Here is a 21,478-nt window from a genome sequence, read left to right as displayed (position 1 = left end):
ACATGACAGGAATAGTGTTAGGGGAGTGCCCCCTAAGCCAGCTGGAAGCTAAAGAAGCACTATCTGGGCTTTGCAGTCCCCAGTTATGTCTCTAGCAGGATATATATTTCAAATCTGATATATTCTAATGACAAAAGAGAAGTACAATTCTTTTTTTCTACCTTTTGTTGTCTCTGGTTTCTGCTTTCATCTTCTTTTCACTCTTTTCCTTCCAGCGTCTGCCCTGTCTCTTCAATCCAGCATCTGCCCGTTCCATCCACTGTCTGCCCTCTCCCCCTTCCATATATATCTGACTTCTTTCTATGCTCCTCTCCCCTTTTTACATCATTCATTCCAGCTTCACTGCTTTCTTCATTTTTATCTCTCCTACACCAGATCTAGCATCTTTATCCCTCTCTCATTTCTCTGCTGACCCCCTTCCCAGCATCAGTCTCTCTCTACTTTCTCATTCCTCTGTCTCTCCCCTTTCCCTCATCTGATCTCTCCATTCCACCCTACCCCCTTCCCCTCCTGTAATCTCCCTGCCAGCTGTTTCCTTCCTTTTTCCCTTCTCCCTTCCCTCCTCCCCCTATCCAACATTAACTCTCTTCCCATCCCTTTCCCTCTTCCCCTCCCAGCAGCATCTCTTCTTCTACCTCCCTCCAGGTCCAGTAGCAGCTCTCCCTTTATCCAGCAGCTTCCCAGCCTCCAACAATGGCTTCCTCCCCTTCCAGCAGCTCTCAGTACTTGCCTGCAGCAGTAATTTACTTAGGCAGCCTTGGGTCCGTTGCCGCCTTTGAGGAAAGAGGAGGTTGCTGATGAATCACTGCCCTGGCAAGTATGAGAGCTTCTGGGAGGGGAGAAAGCCACTGTCGAAGGCTCACCAGGATCTTGCTCCTGCGCACGTTGATCATCTCCCTCCATCTGCACCTGTACCTGCAGCTCTCTCCCTTCCACCTGCACCTTCCCCGCGGCCCTCTTCAGCAACTCGGCAGGGGCGGTGATTAGAGAATGACACGGTGACAAAATTCATCACCGTTCCCATCCCCGCGGATAACCGCGGGAAATAATCCCATGTCATTTTCTAGTGTCTATTTCAACCTCGGTCCTTCTACACCAGCATTCTTCAAAGCAAAGCTTGCGGGTCAGTGGTTGTGGCCATTCATACTCTGATTCTTCCCTCTCTCCTTAAAGACGGGACGGGAACGGTGATGAATTTTGTCACTGTGTCATTCTCTAGCGGTGATCAAGACAGGCTGCCGACATTGGGACCTTCCTTCTCCGAGTCATGCCTATTTTGTTTCAACTTCCTGTTTCCGAAAAGGCGAGACTCACAGAGGGAAGGCCCCGACGTCGGCAGCCTGTCTTGATCGCCCGAGGCTGGGAAGAACAGCAGCCTTCCGCCAACACTACTGAAGTCGGCAGGAAATTTAACCGCTGACTCGATCTCGCCGGCCCTGTGCAGACCAGCAGAAATTTTCTGCAGACCGGCGGTTGAAGAACAGTGATCTAAAGAACATAATAGTCAGACCAATGGTCCATCTAGACTAGTATCCTGTTTCCAACAGTTTATTGTTAGCTTCTATACTGCTACTAATTACTGGGATGTCAATTCAGATCGGTTTGCATGAGCTTCTATAAAAGGTGTTACAATACTTGAGCTTCTGTGTAGGTGTTACAATACAGAGTTACAAAAAGCTTCTGTGAGGTGTTACAATATATGGAGTCACAAGTACCTGGCAGTAGCCCAAATAGCAGCAACATTCCATGCTACCGTGGCCTCTATTTCAATAACAAACTAAGCATTTTTCCTCAAGAAACATAGAAACATAGAAAAATGACGGTAGATAAGGGCCATAGCCCATCAAGTCTGCCCACTTCACAGACCCACCCCCCTGAGTCTGCTCTCCTGGAGATCTCTCTCCTAATGACCCATCCTTAACTCCACCCTCTTAAGGATCCCACATGGGCATCCCATTTACCCTTAAAATCTGGCACGCTGTTGGCCTCGATTACCTGTATTGGAAGCTTGTTCCAATGATCAACCACTCTTTCGGTGAAGAAATACTTTCTGGTGTCCCCATGAAATTTCCCGCCCCTGAGTTTAAGCGGATGCCCTCTTGTGGCTGAGGGTCCCTGGAGGAGGAAAATATCTTCTTCCACCTCGATACGTCCGGAGATGTATTTAAATGTCTCAATCATGTCTCCCCTCTCCCTACGTTCCTCGAGAGAGTAGAGCCGCAGCTTGTTCAGCCTCTCTTCGTATGAGAGATCCTTGAGCCCCGAGACCATCCTGGTGGCCATCCGCTGAACTGACTCTGCTCTTAGCACATCTTTACGGTAATGTGGCCTCCAGAATTGCACACAGTATTCCAGATGTGGTCTCACCATGGTTCTGTATAACGGCATGATGACCTCAGGCTTCCGGCTGACGAAACTTCTGCAGACACAACCTAACATTTGTCATGCCTTAGATGAAGCCTTCTCCACTTGATTGGCAGCTTTCATATCTGCACTGATGATAACTCCCAAATCTCGTTCTGTTACAGTCCTAGCTAAGGTTTCACCATTTAAGGTGTAAGTTCTGCACGGATTCCTACTGCTGAGGTGCATGACCTTGCATTTCTTGGCGTTGAAGCCCAGCTGCCAGGTAGATGACCAACGTTCCAACAAAAAAAGGTCATGCTTCATACTATCGTGTAAATCAGAGCCGCTCACTATGTTACATAGTTTGGCGTCATCGGCAAATAGTGTTATTTTACCTTGAAGCCCCTGAGTCAGGTCCCCTATGAATAAGTTGAAAAGGAGCGGGACCAAGACTGAGCCCTGCGGTACTCCACTCGTCACTTCTGACGTTTTAGAGAGGGTACCGTTAACCACCACCCTCTGAAGTCTACCACTTAGCCAATCCTTGACCCATGCAGTTAGCGTTTCTCCCAACCCCATCGATTTCATTTTGCTCAACAGCCTACGGTGAGGGACGCTATCGAAGGCTTTACTGAAGTCTAGGTACACTACGTCTAGGGATTCTCCCAAGTCCAGCTTTCTTGTTACCCAGTCAAAGAAGCTAATGAGATTGGATTGACAGGACCTACCCTTGGTGAATCCATGTTGACTGGGATCTCGTAGATTCTCCTCATTCAGGAACGTGTCTATTTTACGTTTGATTAGTGTTTCCATGAGTTTACACACTATTGATGTTAGACTCACCGGTCTGTAATTCGCAGCCTCCGCTCTGCAACCTTTTTTGTGCAGTGGAACAACGTTAGCCGTTTTCCAGTCCATGGGTACTCTCCCCGTACTGAGTGAGAGATTGAAGAGTATGGATAGCGGTTCCGCCAGGACATCACACAACTCCCTGAGTACTCTGGGGTGTAGATTGTCCGGACCCATGGCTTTATTCACCTTGAGTGTTGTAAGTTCGCAGTAAACGTCTCCGGGTGTGAACTCGAAATTCCAAAACGGGTCTTTCGCTCCTTGTTTCGTCTGTAAGTGTAGACCGTGCCCCGGTGCCTCGCTGGTGAAGACCGAGCAGAAGTACTCATTCAGAAGTTCGGCTTTTTCGGAATCTGATTCCACGTACTTTCCATCTTGTTTTTTTAGGCGTACTATCCTGTCTGTGTTTCTTTTCCTGTCGCTAATGTACCTGAAGAAGGATTTGTCTCCCTTCTTGAGGTTCTTCGCTAAAGTTTCTTCCACACGAAGTTTGGCCTCCCTGACTGCCGTTTTGACCGCTGCAGCCCTGGATGTATATTTTAGTTTGGCTTCCACTTCCTCCGTACTTTTGTAGGAAATAAATGCCTTTTTCTTTTCTTTAACGAGGCACGACATCTCAGCAGTGAACCATTGGGGTTTATTGTTTCTCTGCCGTTTGTTTAGCGATCTAATGTAGAGGTTTGTTGCTTCATGTATGGTAGATTTCAGGGTTGACCACATAGCTTCAACATCATCCATCTCTGCTTGTTTCTGCAGTGCCTGATGGACAAAATCTCCCATGCGTTCGAAGTCAGTGCCTCGGAAGTGGAGTACCTTTGTTTTTGTGTTTGATCTAGGGAAACCTTTCCTAAGGTTAAACCGTACCATGTTGTGGTCACTGGAGGCTAGCGTATCTCCTACAGAGACCTCCGAGACGCTTTCCCCGTTGGTGAGTACCAGGTCCAGGATCACCTGGGCCCTAGTGGGCTCCAATACCATTTGTTTAAGTCGTGCTCCCTTCATGCCCGTCAATAGCCTCCTGCTGCTGCTAGTTGTCGCTGAAAGTGTGTTCCAGTCCGCATCAGGCATGTTGAAGTCCCCTAGCAGAACAGCATCCCCCCGTAGAGTGATATTCTCAATGTCTTCAATTAGTTCCGTGTCTTTGTCTACCAGTTGTTTTGGAGGTCTATATACCACACCAAAATACAGGCATTTTTCTCTACCTCTGGCCAGGTTCACCCAGAGGGATTCCCCGGTGTACTTGACATCTGTGATCCTGGTCGTTTTGACGTCCTCTTTAATGTATAATGCTACCCCTCCCCCTAACTTACCCTCTCTGTCTTGATGAAGTAAGTTGTAGCCCGGTATAGCCATGTTCCACCCATGAGAGTCCGTGAACCAGGTTTTGGATATTGCCACTATGTCCAAGTTGGCATTTATTATTTTAGTCTCCAATTCTAGAATTTTATTGCCTAAACTGTGTGCATTAACATACATAGCCCTCCACACCTTGTGTTTGATAAGTCCCTGTAGAGAATTTCCCATCTGAGTCAATGTGACTCCTAGAGAATCGTTTGTAGTGAGGGTACTTACCTCTGACCTAGAAGAGGAGTTTCGACTCACCTCATCAGGATTATTACTTACTGCTCTGGTATGGTATGAGTGGGTACCCTCCCCCAACTTATCTAGTTTAAAGCCCTGCGAAGCAGGCGGGCTAGTCGGTGTCCGAAAACATTCTTACCTCTACTGGTCAGGTGGAGTCCATCAAGGAACTTGTCCAAGCTTAAACACTGTTACCAAATCCTCTGGTGATGAGTTCCAAAGCTTAACTAGTCTTTGCGTGAAAAATATTTCCTCCAATTTGTTTTAAAAACATTTCCATATAATTTCATTGAATGTACCTTGGTGTTTGTATTTTTTGAAAGAGTGAAAAATTGATTAACTTTCACTCGTTCTACATTAGTCAGGATTTTGAAAACTTCAGTCATATCTCCCCTCAGCCATCCCTTTTCCAAGCTGAACAGCACTAACCTCTTTAGCCTTTCCTCATATGAGAGGAATTCTGCCACCTTTATCATTTTGGTCACTCTATTTTGAACCTTTTTTAATTCCACTTTGGGGCTCATTTTCAAAGCACTTAGACACATAATCATAGGTTTCTCTGGTACTTTGTGTGTCTAAATGCTTCAAAAATGAGCCCCCCTGTATCTTTTATGAGATCCAGTGACAAGAAATGAATGCAATGTTAAAGATGAGGTCACACCATGGAGTGATACGGAGGCATTATAATTTTGGTCTTATTTACTATCCCTTTCCTAATAATTTCTAGCATCCTGTTTGCTTTATTGGTCGCTGCTGCACATTGGGCAGAAGATTTCAGTGTGGAGAGGCATTTTCAATAGGACGTCTAAGTCTGAGGTTGGACATTTTGGGCAAGACGCACACAAAACTAGTAGAAAAAAATGTCCATTTTCACAGCTGTTAAGACATCTATCTTTTATTTTCGAAAATGACCTATGCATAAGTTTTGATCCTTAGGGCGTCTATCTTTTTTGGCCATTTTCAAAAATAAAAATGTTCACATGAAAAACGCACATAAGCAAGTTTTATAAATGTATTCAACTACCTTGTTTGATCGCAGCAAGGGAATCCCCATCAACTGAGCCAATTTTGGGGATTTCTGCCGGCTCAACTGATGGAGATACCCGTGCCAGGATCAGCTGAACTGGCAGGGAGATTCCTCTCCCTCCCACCGTTCCCCAGCCCCCTCCATAGAGAGCCCCCGCATTACACCCCTCCCCCAACATCCCTTGATACTTCCGACAGCACTGGCAACATCCCCCCACACACGCATATATCACCCAACACTCCCGTACCTTGCACTGCAAAATCGGCAGGAGGAAAGCCCACTCCCTCCTGCCTACAGGCTGCATGCTGTGAATGACAGGCCTTCCCCCACCCAATGCATCTTGGGGAGCATTGGGAGGGGCCTAAGGCTATGATTAGTTCAACATTGCGAGTTCAACGGAGGGGTTCAGCAAGAGAGAAGAGAGTCTTGGACAGGTCTCATGTGCATTCTGGTCCAAGGAACCACTTTTATGGTTGCTGCCACCAACACCAGGATCTGCAGATAATGTCAAGCCGTGGGAGCCGGTCTCTGTAGTAGTTCTGAAATCTGCTTCTGAAGTTTGTCTGATTGGCTCTGGAAGAAATACTTGGCCCAAGGCTGTGTCGAATAAGACCCCCAGGCTCCAGGCACTGAGTCAGTTCCAGCTGTCTCTTCTTGAACTTGACTATCCAGCCAAAGCGCTAGAGAAGTTGCACCACTCTCAAAACCACTAGACAGAGCTCTGATAAGCCAATCGTTCAACCTTGCAGAGGTGCACTGCTACCATCACCACCATCACCTTGGTAAATGTGCTAGGTGTCATGATCAGGCCGAATGTGAGCATGGAGAACTGAAAATGGTGCTCCAGCAAATGAAATCTCAAATATCTCATGTGGGCCAGGAAAATGGGAATGTGAAGATAGGCCTCTATCAGATCAAGGGAGGTAAGAAATTCCCCTGGAGCCACTGCCACTATAACCGACTGAACGATCACCATATGGAAGTGTGGTATCTTCAGAGCTGCACTGACTGACAGAATCAGTCTGCAGTAGTCGGAGGATTTCTTTGGCACAATGAAGTATATGGAGCATCTCCCCAAACCCAAGTCTGCATCTGGGACCAGCTCTATGGCCTTTCACCGAAGCCTGCAATTTGAGGGTTCACACCATCCAGCCAGAAATGTTACAAAGTAGCCTGGCAGGTGGCACAGAACTCTATTTTATACCCCTCCGGATTACATTTAGAACCCAGTGGTCTGTGCTAATTTGAGACCAGACTTTCCAAAAAGCCGACAGCCTTCCTCCTCCTGGAGGAGTTCAGCCTCTGGCCTGGCATCATTGTGCTTTCTTAGTGGCTGGTGAGGGGCAAGAATCTGAGGCTTGCTGTTTCCTGCCCCTACTGAATATCTGACACAATCCCTGAAAGGAACTTTATGTTGTCTGGCCTTCCAAATATGTATGAAATCTTCAGGAGCCTCAAAAATTGCCCCAACCTGAACTCCGGGCCATCTGGGGTCTGCAGTCCAGTAAAGACTTGGGGTGATGGTCTGTCACACTGGCAATCAGGTCATCTTAACCCGTCAAAGCACATTTGCCCCTGAAATGGAAGCCTGTTTAGAGTGGCTTTAGAGGCAGCATCTCCTGCCCACTGTCTGAACCAGAGCATCCATCAGGCAGATTTAGCATAGGTTGAGACCTTGCTCATAACTGATAAGATTATATAGAGCATCAGCAATATAATTCACCTGAGAGGAGCTTTTGGAGATCTTCCCCATCTATCAGGTAAAAATTCTGATATAGGTGAGTGTGATACGTGCGTGCCACAAAGGAAGATATGGCTGCCACTTTAATCCCTAGGGCCAAAGCTTCAAGTTGATGCTTGAGAAGCAAGCCCACTTTGTGGTCCTGAGGATCGTTAAACCTCACCCCTACTTCATTAGAAAGAGAGGTTCTTTTAGTGATCTGCGCCACAAGCGAATCCACTTTAGGCTGCACAGACAGCTGCTGGAAATCTGGCGCTATCGGATATTTATTTATTTATTTTATTTATTTATTCGATTTTTAGCCAGTCCTCCCAAAAGAGCCCAGAACAGGTTACAAAGTACATCCATAATAATCCAGACAGAGCAGAGATGACATTTTACATAAATTACAATATAGATGACAGTTTACATAAATTACAATATAGACATGACAATAAAACATATGTACTAAGTAGCATCTGGTGAAATTAAGTGACAAAGGTGAGTTGACTGGGTGGCATTTCAGGATACAACTTGGCCGTTGCTTTAGCCACTCTAAATGATCCCCTCTGGTGATTCCCAGTGGTCAGTGACCAGCTTAGTGATGTCTGGATGTGAAGCAAAGAACACGATCAGAGCCACAGAACCCATAACTAAGCAATGAGAAGAAGCTGATGGGACTTTCAGTTTTAACTCTTGCAGCAAGGTGGAAATAATGCTCGAACATGCAGTGTCCCTGAACAACTGGCGCACTGTGGGGTCTTCCCCCTGATCCAGTATCGCCACCATCTCTTGACCGCTGTCCTCCTGCACGGAAACAGACTTATGTTGGAGAGAATTCATCCTGGGATAAAAGTGTCAAGGAATCGGACTTGCTATCCTCCCAGTCTGTGTCCTCGGTCTTGAAGGGGAAACCCTTGCGCCCCCCACTGGTGTGCTGTAACACCTCAGCAGGTGTTACAACAACAAACAAGCAATCCACATAAGGTCGCTTGTAGGTGTAACACACATACAGCACTTACCCATTCAGGGGGTGGGGGAAGAGAGACCTCATCTCGAGCATTATGGTAGCACTGATTTCAATGAACAGAATCATGGACGATAACTACACTGCTTTAAAATGCAAGCTTTAAAACCAGGACCGGCGAAAAAGACTCCCTCCTGGAATGGGTAACTTGGCAGTTCTGCATGTAGTCTGCAGCCAAGGCAGAAGGGAAAGTCGCAGTTTAAGCTCCAAAACTTCGTTCCAACCCGTCTGCTATTCCGTCTCTGAACTGCAACCCTGACCTGAACCCACCCTCGAGCCTTTTGCTCAGATGAAAACAGGAGCCATAGGTTGACCGCGGAACCGGAAGTAGCAAACAGCTGTTTGAGGAGCGGTGACGTCTCAACGCTGATGCGCACGAGCGGAAGAGCCCCGGTTTCATTTGTGTTCGCTTCGCTGCTCGGGGAATGAGAGACGGGAGCGGCGGTGAATGATGGAATCTAGTCTGATGGGAAACCGCTCACGTGGGCAGCGTTGCTCCGACCTGTTAACGTCAGCCTGACGAGCATAGCGCTGGAGTGCAGGTATCGTGCGGTTCGACGGGTTAGGGTCCAGATGGCTCGCCTCTTCCCCACGCTCTTGGAGGAGCGAGCAGATTTCTGGTACGGGGTACAAAAGTTGTTCTAGTGCTCCCAGTAAGACTGCGATGATCAGATGTTATTGCCTCGCTCCTTGCTATTTTTTCAGTTACTGAAAAAAATGTTCCCGGAGTATTTTACAGTTTTTCTTTGAGTGTACTTTGAAATTCTATACATTTTTTAGATCATATTTGCCGCTGTTGGAGGGGGGAGAGGAGGGGGGGGGGAAGAGAACACGTGTTTTGATGCGCTCAATATCTTTTCTACGGAAACAACATACTGTACTATTTTCCATCCCTGATTACCAGCTCCATGAAAGAGTTGTGACCTTGTATCACAGCGCTATGTGGAGGGTGTGGGTTGACCTTGATTCTTTCTACCCGTTAGAATTAGTACTTCAGGACCCGTGATACAATCAGTACCTACCTAATATCTTCCTCCTGAAAGCAGCAGCAGTATTGCGTCTACAAAGACATCAGTTTTGTTCGGGACCAATACAGCTGCTAGAATTATATACTATATTATGATGTAACCCAGCATACAAAGATAGATTTTGGGCATTGCAATCTTCCAGCTCAATATGCATCAGTGGTTAAAAATGCAAATGTTACAAGTTTTGGGGTTTGTTTTTTAAGGCTAGAGAATAAGATAGAAGATAAAATAATACCTGATTGCTTCAGCTCAAAAATATGTAGCAGTATTAGAAAAGGTATAGAGAAGGGTATCCAAAATTAAGAGGCTAGAATATCTTGCCTGTGAAAAAAAGCTAAACAGGTTAGAGAGAAGAAATGACTGAGAGAGGGGATATGATAGAAGTGTATGAAATCATGAGGGGAGGGGAGGGGATGGACTAGGTAAATAGGGAAAGGTTGTTTACCCTTTCAAACATTACTAAACTCAGCGAAGCTAAATAGGTAGCACATTTGATGAAAATTGGTGATTGTCACTCTTCTTGCAGTTACATTGTGGAATTTGTTGCCAAAATATGTGATCAGGTAGTTAGCATAACTGGATTTAAAAATATGAGTTCCTGGAGTAAAAGGACATAAAACATTATTAACTGTTTAGACTTGGGTTATTGATTTCTGGATGCAAGCAATGATCCTGTCAGGTACTTGAGACCTGAATGGGCCACTGGAGGCAGGATTTTTCCTTGATTCACCTTTTGGTCTGACCCATTATGACACATCTTATGTTCATATTGTCTAGTTGATGTCAACATGATAGGACTGCCCATATCTAATCTCAGTTGAACCTGATGACATCAGCTCCAAAAAGGAATTAATCTTACTATTGGTTTTGGTTTCCATTTCTGCTGTGGATTGATGATATCTTGAAAAAGAGCATCTGACTAACATTGAACAAATAGTGTGATGTGTTTCCTTAAGAGTATAGGGCCAAATTCTATAAGAAGTGCCCAAAAGCTAGGTGCCAAGTTCAGTGCAATTCAAGTACAGTTAGCTGCTGGTTAGTGAATCACGCTGAGCGGCACCTAATTTGGAGGTGCCCAATAAATAGGCCAGCTCTAGGCACAACTAAAAGTTAGGCGGCCATGCGAGCGCTTAAGCACGTTTAAAAGCAACAATTCTGTAACAAGGCGCCTAACATGAAGCCACGCCCACTCCTAACTTGCATAGCGCCTATTTTTTTGGAAGGCCACCTAAATTTTTAGAGGCGCCTTGTTACAGAATCACTATTTCTTGATAGGCGCCTATGTTTCAATTATTGCTGATTAAAAAAATTAATTGGGCTTGTTGTTCAATTTAGATAGGCGCCTATCTAGTTGGGCACCTCCGAAATAGGTGCCTAACATTAGGCACTGGTTAGAGAATTTGGGCTATAATGTACAATTATGTGTCTTTTTTTCAGGATTGTTTTGAGAGTGGTCACGTTTGGATGATCATGTTTAATTCCCAGAATCTTTTTTTTTTTTTTGGGGGGGGGGGCACCCATGGGGCCTGAAAGTTAATTAGGTACCATGAATCAGTATCTAGGGTTCCCCTCCCTCATTGTGCTCTTTAAACAGTAAGGGGCTTATGGACCTTAATGGTATACTGCTTTTCTGTGGTAACAAAACCATTTACATACAGGTACTTTCTCTGTCCCTAAGGGGCTCATGTACCTGGGGCAATTGAGGATTGTGATTTGTAAGGGTCACAAGGAACTGCAGTGGGAGTTGAATGTATTTCTGAGGATCCCAAACTTGTTCAACTAACCACTAGTCTCCTCCCTTCTCTTCTTCATTTCTATAGCAGTGCTAGATGTATGCAGCGCTATACATTAAAACCTTTACTGCGTGTCTCCAGTCCCTGCTGAATCAAGGAGCAGGAGCCAAGCTGAAGATTCATTTAGTTCTCTGCATTATAGCACTGTCATTGTCACTGTCATGGTTCTGCTATATCTAATTATTTTAAACTTTTATAATATGCTTGTATAATAACGTTAGTTTAACTTGATTTGCTTTTTTTTGTGAATGTTTTATTAAACAAACTTTTTTTTTTCTGTGAGTTTTAGGAAGTTGTGACTCTTCCACAGTGCATCATGGCTCATGCTGTGGTTTCTGCTGTTCCTTATATATATCGCTCACTACGAAGGTCTGCTCGAATTTTCTTTGGTCAAACTTTAGTGTTGCTTTGGAGGCCCACTGTTCTACGTCGTTGCATATTTAATAGGTGGGTTATTGATTTGCAGCCATGTTAAATATTGATTTGACAGAGCAGAAGCTGATCACTTTCTGAAAGAGTAGAACTTAAAGGGATCTTTTTGTTACAATTGCAAATAATTGTATATTTTAAAATAGTGATTACATCTGATCCATGGAGTTTAAGGGGGATGGTTGTAACTTTTCTTAAAAAATTAGATTACCATTGAAAAAGGCTAAGGGGATACTTTTTATACAATGGGACACCTATGTGTAAAGTCCAAAAAAGGTGCCTGTTTTATAAAGGTGTCTGCTCCACTTACACTGCTCCCCCAGGAGTGTCTACACACAGCATATGTATAAGTATGCACAATCTTCTTGGTGTGTGTACTTAGAGGTGATGGCATCCTGCACCTGTGTACGACTCGGTCCTGCTTGTGAGGGAACAAGATTTTTATTAAACTGCTCAGCTGTATATACACATATAACTGAGTTGGAACAGTTCTCCTAAAGCTCAGAACTCAGTGGAAAAGCGACACCTCAGGGAATTATGATTCTCTGTCACAGGATTTTGTGTGCAATTTATGATGTGCAGACTCATGCAAAATTGCATACTTCTCTAGGTGTCAACAATAATCATAATAATTAAAAAAAAAAAAAACCCCCAAAACCCTGACTTCTAATCTGTCACTTCTCCCCTATGCTTGTGGACTTTTTTGGTTTGAAGTGCTGAGGCCTGATTACAGCCTATGCAATTGCAAACATTCAACTGGAGACCAAGTTGGCATGCTCAGCTCCCTGGCTCCTCTCCCATGGGGAATTCAGGAGGGTATGGCACCATGGCAGCGTTTTAGAGCAAAGCGTTCCTACTCAAGTATGCAACTAGTTCCAGCAGTTTCTCTCCCAGTAATAGTGCTTTGGGAATGCTCCCAGTTGGAAACAAAAAGTCCACAGGACGATGCAGAAACAATTGATGTATTGCTATTTGGGTTGGAGATTTGATAGACTGTTTGGAAGAGATTTAAGAAAGGCTGGGGCTGAGTTTTAAGTATTGATACTTTAAGAGCGCAACAGTGTCTTCCACTGTGCCGGTATAAGAGAGTCTCCCAGTGGGCAAAATACTGTACCGGTGGCTGGTCATGGTACACCAAAAGCCGATAAAATCTAGAGAAACATCCCCTCCCACTGGACTCAGCCCATACTTGATCCCATCCTTTATTGTCTTGGAAGAGGTCTGGCAAAGCCTTTCTCCTAATGAAATCTATTACTTGATTGTACTGAGAAGTTTCTTTTTTTTTTTTTAATATATATTTTTATTGAAGGCTGTGAGGCTATATTCCTCCTGCATCTTTGAGTTGGAATTAATTTGCCTTCCACCAAGAATTGTCCCAGCGTTGCCAGTTCCCCCTGCCTCCCATGTTCTATATCTAGGGTCTTGCATGTACAGGGGTAAAGTACTCTGCCACCACCACTGTCGTTTGACCAAAATATACTCTTCTTTTAAATAGTCATTCCCTGAAAGATGTCCAGAGGTGCAAGAGAACCCCTATAAGAGGATTAATATGCTGACCGACCCAGGGCAAGCCAAGGGAGGTGCTGAAGTGAGACATCCCCATAAACCATGCTTCCATTTGAACCCATGTTTTATTGGCATCCTTCTGCCAGGCCACCATATATCTCAGTTTTGCTTCAGTATACTACTAATAAAATTGGGGCACCGCTCTCAGGGGGCCTACACTTCCAAATATAAGAAAAAATTCAGTGGTTTGAGTCAAAAAAGGATTTAGGAAGGAGGACTGGCAAAGCCGAGAACAGATAAAGGAAACTAACATTTTAATAACATGCACTCTACCTAACCAGGATATTGGTGGGTACTCCCACCTGTCCAAGTCCTCTCAAAACTTCTTTAAAAGAGGAGGGAAATTTGCAGTAAATAAAGATTGTAAGCCCGTAGTATCCACCCTGCTTTTTTATGGAAAAATGTTCTTTCTCACTTGTATCAGATGCTTTCCACAGAAAGAAGGATTGATCAGATACAGTCTCTCGAACCTTCTTGACAGCTGAGTTTTTTCTTGAGCTTATGGAACTCGCTAATGAGATGGCAGAATATGGAAAGGCCACATATGCTCATACATTTATTTTTTAACTCTGGAAGACCTGTGATTAAGTCACCCATTTGGATTCCTGATCAGTTCTGCTGTCTATAGAAAACACCTTTTAAAGATGAGAAATAGTGCTTTGTTTAATTATCATCTGAAATACAATTCCATGAGGAATATTTTCATAGTATGGACATTGCTTTAAAGTATGCATGATTACCTCTTAACCTGTCTTGTTTAAACCCTTAATATTCAGTCATAGTAACCTTTAATCTGGATTTTTTTGAGATAGGACAATGAGTTCAAGTAGGAAAATTGATCACTTGGAGAGGACAGCAAGTAATTTTCGCCAGGAGGTTGGTATCTTTATTTTTTGTAATTATATATACTGTATGCTGTGGTGGTGGGGGAGAAGAGAGTCTCCAGCTTTTGCACAATAGCACTTAGAGAATAATTATAATGCTTTTATTTTTCCTTTTTAATTTTGGTTTGCATTTTGTAATTTTATTCTTGTTCAAGGGAATCCTTGTATTTGTGAAAATTGTAATTAAAAAGTTAAATAATCATGAAAACTGGGATCCAAGATGGCATCAGGCTAGACACACTGAGGAACCGCTCTGAAGAATCTCTCTTCTAATTACGTTTGCGGTGAATTCCATTTTTCTTCTTACCTGATGCCGAAGCGGAGAGGTCTGAGCGCCGCTGGTGCCTCACGGCACACTGATGTCCCTGTCGTAGGCAATATTGAAGAACTCTTCACGCGGATGCAAGGAGCTCTCGGTGTTGGAGTACAGCCCGCTGAGGTCTCAGGGAATGCATGAGACCTTAGCAGTTCCTCCTGGGCTAGAAACAAATCTAAACCCCGACGTAAGGGCACCACTCCCCAGCCTCAGACTTCCAGTTCTCCAAGAGGCATGGAAACCCTGGAGGTTGGGATTTTTTCATTCTCCTGAGGCATGCAGTACATCGGAGAATCTGATATTAGGAGCTCATATTAGTGTGAGCCCTATTGAAGTGTCTGGGACAATTTCAACGTCGGAGGGTGGACTGAGCCAACAGGGACAACGACAAGAAGTACAAAAGTCTGGTGAGCACTATTTCACTACTCAATCTTTAATTTCATTGGAAAAACCTTCAGAGGTAGCCCTGGATTCACTATGGGATCTTATGGCCGGCCTAGTGAAGACCATAAGTCCTAATTTTCAGCTAATTGAAAGGAAATTGCTTGAACATAATAAAGAGTTGAAAGATTTGAAAAGTGAAATGACTGCCTCTAATTCCTCTGTTCAGAAACTTGAACAGGAAATAAAGACTTCCAGACAATTATAGGAAAGTTTAATGAAAGACTATATTAGCCTTAGGAGAAAGGTAGAAAATTTGGAAAATAACTCTAGATACAACAACTTAAGACTGATCAATTTCCCTAGGTTAACGTTGGTAACACATAGGGAAATGTTTAAGAGGTACCTTCTTGAAGTTTTGGGGGTTTCGGAATCTTTACCCCCCTTATCAAGAGTGTATTATCTACCTGATAAAAATCAATCTCAAAAAAAAGGCCTCAGACCAAGAATTATTGAATGTATCGGAGCTATTGGAGAACTCAGATAAAGAGGCAGCAGTGCCAAGTACTTTGATCATATCTGTAGCTCTTTCTACTGATAAAGTCTGATTGCTTAAACTTTTCTTTAAAAATAGACAATTTATGAGATTTAAAATACAGATGTTCCCTGATCTTTCACGGGAGACCCAAAAGCGTCACCGTGAATTTCTCTTGATGAAACCTGGGGTTGTATCTTTAGGTGCCACATTTTACTTATAATTCACAGTCCTAAAGTACGCACAAAGCTCCAATTTTATCGATTAGCTTAGAAATACTTTAATCACCACTGTTTAAAATTCTACAATTCACTATTACTTGAATCCTTCTAATGACAAGTTCCTCAGTGTGCCACACTTGTACTGTTATATTGATTGTAAATTTAGTGTGGTAACTAGTCATACAGTGAAGAATACAATTTAAAAGGAAAATACAATAAATAGGAACTGATCCTACAGTGGATAATATGATTTAAAAGAAAAGTACAATTTAAAAGAATGGTTCTAAATGGTTTACAGCAAATAAGAACCGATCGTACAGTAAAAATGCAATTTAAAAGGTGATACATTACATAAAAGAAGCATGGAATTTTTAAAAGAGAAAACCAGTTAGGATACAAATTTTTCCAATAGTTGGGTCTTCAATAATTTTCTAAAATCAAGATAAGATCCTAACATAATTTTACGGAACCAACCATTCAATTTAGCAGCTTGAAAAAAGAGAGTTCTCTCCAGAAATCTTTTGTAACGACATAATTTAACAGAAGGAAATGTAAATAAACAAATTCTGCATGTGACCTTATTTGGGTGGTTCAGAGACAAAGATAAGCAAAACTGTTACTTATGCGTTAGAGTTAATATTTAGGAAACAGGTAAAACATAGAAATCCTACTACTTTTTTTGATGAGTTATCAACAATACAGTTAGCATCTTTACCTCCAGGGGGAACTCATACTGAAAGGTGATTTCAGTCTGGTGTCAGGGTTGTTGTGGCTGCCTGGGTCTCATCTGAGTCCGTGAAATTGATGTCTCAGCCATCATGTTGGATTTAAAGCTCGTGATGGTTTCTTGCCTTAGGGCTGATGGGTGTAATAACTAGACTAGGAAGAGTAGGGGATCTACTCCAAATAGGGGGGGAAATTCCACAGGTAGTAGCAAGTGAAGACTCATGGCTCTCTCCGCCACTGTATTCCCCCTTCCTCAAACACTATGCTATATAAGTCTGCCAATGAACCAGTCTCTTCCTGTAATACTATTCTCATCTTTGCTCTTGATTCCCTTGCTCTTCCCATTTCATGTTCTATAAGGGAAGCCAAATCCCAGCCCTGGCTAACCTCTATGATCCACACTTATGTTCCTGTACCCGATCTGTGGAATATCTCTGTCTGAAATCCCACACTCATGCTGACTTCATGCATTTCAATTTCCTGCTGACCTCTTTGCAGTCTGCCCATTCACTTGCAAAATGAGCCTGCTACCCTCACTTGACTAATTCTCTTGGATCTAACCTTTGCCATCTGTTTGCTACACTCAGCTCTCTACTCAGTGCCCTCACCTTCGACCCCTTTTTTCGCTTTCTCCCCAACCTATGGCCGAGTACTTCCATGACACAGTTAACAAGATTAACCTTGAGTCCTCAACCAATTCACCTCCACCTCTCTCTCCTCCAGTCCACTTTGCCGACCCTCCATCAACCCCTGCCACCTTTTCTTCTTTCTCTGAAATCACTGAAGAAGAAACTGCTAATTTTTTTTCCTCCTCCAAACTCGCTACTTGTTCCTCTGATCCTATCCCCACCCATCTACTTATCACCATCTCTTCTACTGTCATCCCCTCTATCCTCAACCTATTGCTCTCCACTGCAACTGTGCCTGATGCCTTAAAACATGCCGTAGTTACACCCTCCTCAACAAATCCTTGCTGGACCCTACCTGCTCCTCCAGCCCCGTCTCCCTCCTCTCTTTCTTATCCAAGCTACTTGAATGTGCTGTTCACCGCCATTGTCTTGACTTTCTGTCATCGCAAGCTATCCTCGACCTGCTTCAATTGGGCTTTCACCCTCTTCATTCTAGAGAAACTGTCCTTGCTAGAGCCTCCAATGATGTGTTCTGGCCAAATCCAAAGGCCTGTACTCTGTGTCCTCATTCTTCTGGCGGCCTCATCCTCCTTGTGGCTTTTGACACTAGGGGCTCCTTTTATCAAGGCGCGCTACGGGGGTTAGCGCGTCGGACATTTCATGACGTGCTAACCCCCGCGGCAGCCTAAAATCCTAACGCCTCGTCAATGGAGGCGTTAGGTACTAGCGCGGCAGGCGGTTTAATGCGCGGTATTCCGCGCGTTAAACCGCTACTGCGCCTTTGTAAAAGGACCTCTAGATCACAACCTATTCATTGATTGATTTTTTTTTATGCTGTCCTTGCTTGGGTTTCAGGGCTCTGTTTATCTCATAGTTTTCTTTTTTCCCATTGCACGTTTAGCATATGCTCTGGTGGATCCTCCTCTGCTGCTATTCTGTTATCGGGCAGTGTACCTGAGGGCTCTGTCCTGAGGCCTCTTTTCTCCATCTACTGTATACTTCTTCCTTTGGTGCTCTGATCTCCTCCCATGGTTTCCAGTATTGCCTCTATACTGACGACTTGTAGATTTCTCTCTCTACACTTGAAATTTTTATAGGAATCCAGGCCGGAGTCTCAGCCTGCCTGGCTGACATTGCTACCTGGATGTCTCTCCTTATTGTTCCTCCTAAACCCACCTCTCCTCTTCCTTCATTTTCTATTTCTGTGGATAACGCTCTCATCAGCTCGCAACCTTTGGGTCATCTTTGACTCATTTCTCTCCTTTTCTTCACATATCTAACTGACTGTCAAAACTTGTTGTTTTCTTTTCTTTCTCTATAACGTCTTTAAAATCCTGCCTTTCCTTTTGGAGCATACTGCTAATACCTCATCCACACTCTCATCACTTCTCGCCTAGATTACTGCAACTTGCTTCTCACAGAGCTTTTGTAAACCATCTTTCTCCCCTTCAATCTGTTCAGAATTCTGATGCATGCCTCATATTCCTCCAGAGTGTTATGCTTACATTACCCTTCTCTTCAAACCACTTCATTAGCTCCCTATCCATTTCCATGTACAGTTCAAACTCCTGCTATTGATCTACAAGTGTATCCACTCTGCAGCTCCTCGGTATCTCTCCTCTGTGATTTGTCTCTATACTCCTACCTGGGAACTCCATTGGGTAAGTCGCTCTTATCTGTACCCTTCTCCTCTACAGCGAACTCCCAAATCTGTCCCTTCTACTTTGCTGTCTGGAATAAACTGCCTGACAGTACGTCAAGCTCCATTTCTGGCAGTATTCAAATCCATGCTGAAAAGCCCATTTTTTTGAAGCTGCTTTCAAATCCTAACTCCAACCTATTTGCAAAGCATCCATATCTGTTTGTAATTCCCTCTTTAGGGCTAGATTTTCATAAAACCATGTAAAAAAACTGATGGGCTGCTATTGCAGCCATTACAGTGGCGATTTAAAAAAAAAAAAAAAAATCATCATTCTCCAAAAACCATCGCTGGTTATAGTGTTAGGCACATGTGCAGAATAAACGGGGGAAACCCCCCCCCCACCCCAACAACAGCAGGAGAGATGCCAAATCTCTCCTGCCGCCTACCAACCCCCCCACCCCAACTCCCTTCGTCAGCAGGAGAGTTTCCCGTGCTCTCCCACCCAACTGACACCCCCCCTGCAGTGGTAGAGATGTCCAACCTCTCCCGCCGCCAATCAACACCCACCCAACTCCTGGGATACATCGGGGAGTGGCCTGAGGCTCTGATTGGCCCAGGTTGTTTAAGGCTCCTCCTATTGGATGGGGTCTTAAACAACCTTGGCCACCGGGGAGAATGCACCGGGGAGGAGAAGGCCTGCCATTTTGAAGAGGTGGGCAGTTGGCTGGAGGGAGTAGGCATCCCTCTGGCCAGCCATCTGAAAATAAGTTAAGAGGGAGAGGGTGGGGGTCGTCGGAGGCATGGGGAGGGGTTGCATGGCGGCAAGAGAGAGGTGGGGGAACTCTCCCACTGCCAAGGGAAGTTGGGGGGTGGTAGTTGGCGGTGGGAGAGATTGGGCATATCTCCTGCTGCGGGGGGGGGGGGGTGTTAGTTGGGTGGGAGAGTTTGTACAACTCTCCCACTGTGAGGGTAGTTGGTGGGGTGTTGGCAGTGGGAGAGATTGGGCCTCTCTCCTGCTATGGGGGGGGGGGGTCTATTGGGCGGGAGAGCATGGGCAACTCTCCCACTGCTAAGGTGAGTTGGTTGGTGGCGACATGGCAGGAGAGAGAGAGAGGGTATCTGTCCTGCCGAACTTCAATTTGGGATTTTTTTTTTTCAAAATGCATGCCAGAGATGTTTTTCACTGTGCTGGCACTGTACTGCCACCTCTGGACCAATCGCTGATTTTTGTCACCAAAAGCTGATGGCGCTCTTAGAAAATGGCTCGGCTATGTTTAAGAATCCACTGATGTGCTGTTTGAATACTGAAGAGCCCATTTGTATGGCAGTGTCAGATACTGCTAGAAAGCTTGCAAAAGACCATCACAAGCTGTTTTGATAAGCCACTGTTAAAATGCATGCAGGCTAAACTGGCTGATTTTATTTTTGAGAATCTGGGACTATCTGCCTTATCACTCCTTTTGTAATTCCCTACCTGAGCAGCCTGTATTGATTCACCCTTTTTGTCTGTCATAATTAGATTGGAAGCTCTTTCGAACAGAGACGGTCTCATACGTATTTAATATACAGCACTGCGTACATCTGGTAGTTCTATAGAAATAAGTAGTATCTGGAAAAAAGAAAGAACATGTCAGAAATGCATTCTTTGATTTTTAGATAGTTCATCATAGATCTACACCACTCTGATTTGAGGTCTTAGTGATTGTCCAGTTGAACAGAATATATATTTTATTTACCTTGAAGGATAACTACAGTAGTTCTTCTTTGCCACTAGGAGAGTCTGTCAACCTATTTCTGTAAAAAAAAAAAAAATATACAACTACATGTACTAAAGTGCTGTACTAACAGTTCAGGCTAATACTACTTAACACATGTACTGTAAATAGGTCACATTGCATAAACTGAGACCTGTGGGAAATAACACAGGTTAGCACATACTACTACTACTTATCATTTCTATAGCGCTGCTAGATTTATGCAGTGCTCTACATTAAACATGTAAGAGACAATCTCTGCTTAGTAAGTTCAAGTTCAAGTTTCTTAATATTTGATGAATCGCTTAATCAGTTTGCTAAGCGATGTACAAAATTATAAAAAAAGAATAGAATTACAAGAAAGGACAAACCAAATGACAAATGTTTAACAATAAGATCCTTCATGGCGTCCTTCCTCCCGTTATCCCACTCTTTTGGAACTCCTCAAACCCACACTCCACTAGACCCTCCCAAAAACTGAAACTATCTTTCCCCTCTATAAAAGGTATATCCCGCGCAGGAAAACTTGGAACATCCCTCCCCTTTAGAACCACAGAACTCTGGAACAACCTCTCATCCCCGCTCAGAAATTCAAGCTCCTTCCAATCCTTCCGCAAACACTTGAAAACTTGGCTCTTTTCAAAAATCTAATCACCTCCCATTCTCTAGCACCCGGTCCCTCTCTATCTTCTTAGTCCCTCTCCTATATCCCTTCATTGTAGTTCCTTTCCTCTTAACTTCTGTAAACCGTGCCGAGCTCTGCGCTTGCAGAGATGGCGCGGTATACAAACCTAAGGTTTAGTTTAGTTTAGTTTAATAAGACAAATGACAAATATTTAACAACAAGACAAACTTGAGTTGGGAGGAAAGAGGTGGAAAGTTACAAGTTTTTCATTGTGAAGAAGAAACAAAGAAGGAGAAAAACAGAGGGGACGGGGGAGTTAAAAATCTAAGTATAAAAAATAGGTCTAAAATTTAAATGTTAAAAGCATCTTTAAAAAGATGAGTTTTTAGACATTTTTTA

The 21,478-nt window shown here is 43.9% G+C and overlaps 2 protein-coding genes across 7 annotated transcripts in view; one reads left to right on the top strand and one right to left on the bottom strand.

Moving 5' to 3' along the window:
- The window catches only part of VMO1 (vitelline membrane outer layer 1 homolog), a 30,772-nt gene extending 21,695 nt beyond the window's left edge, over positions 1-9,077 (bottom strand). Inside the window, exons 1-2 of the mRNA XM_033932865.1 lie at positions 9,033-9,077; positions 8,546-8,596 (exon numbers count right to left, since the gene is read on the bottom strand). Of these exons, the coding sequence (XP_033788756.1) occupies positions 8,546-8,596; positions 9,033-9,077 (96 nt within the window). The remainder of the gene's footprint in view (positions 1-8,545; positions 8,597-9,032) is intronic.
- Positions 8,549-21,478, top strand: part of OXNAD1 (oxidoreductase NAD binding domain containing 1) — an 82,153-nt gene continuing 69,223 nt past the window's right edge. For 2 of the 6 annotated variants that reach the window (XM_033930719.1, XM_033930713.1), the window contains exons 1-3: positions 8,549-9,092; positions 11,661-11,818; positions 14,179-14,242. In XM_033930719.1, coding sequence (XP_033786610.1) covers positions 11,688-11,818; positions 14,179-14,242 — 195 coding nt within the window. In that variant the 5' untranslated portion in view covers positions 8,549-9,092; positions 11,661-11,687. Of the gene's footprint in view, positions 9,171-11,654; positions 11,819-14,174; positions 14,243-21,478 lie in introns of those variants that run through there. The other 4 variants (XM_033930714.1, XM_033930715.1, XM_033930718.1 and 1 more) reach the window with 4 other exon arrangements.

This window comes from Geotrypetes seraphini, chromosome 2, assembly GCF_902459505.1.
Source record: "Geotrypetes seraphini chromosome 2, aGeoSer1.1, whole genome shotgun sequence".
In the NCBI taxonomy this organism is placed as follows: domain Eukaryota; kingdom Metazoa; phylum Chordata; class Amphibia; order Gymnophiona; family Dermophiidae; genus Geotrypetes; species Geotrypetes seraphini.
Note: the sequence above shows the minus strand (reverse complement) of the source record. Positions and strands in the feature narration are given on the sequence as shown.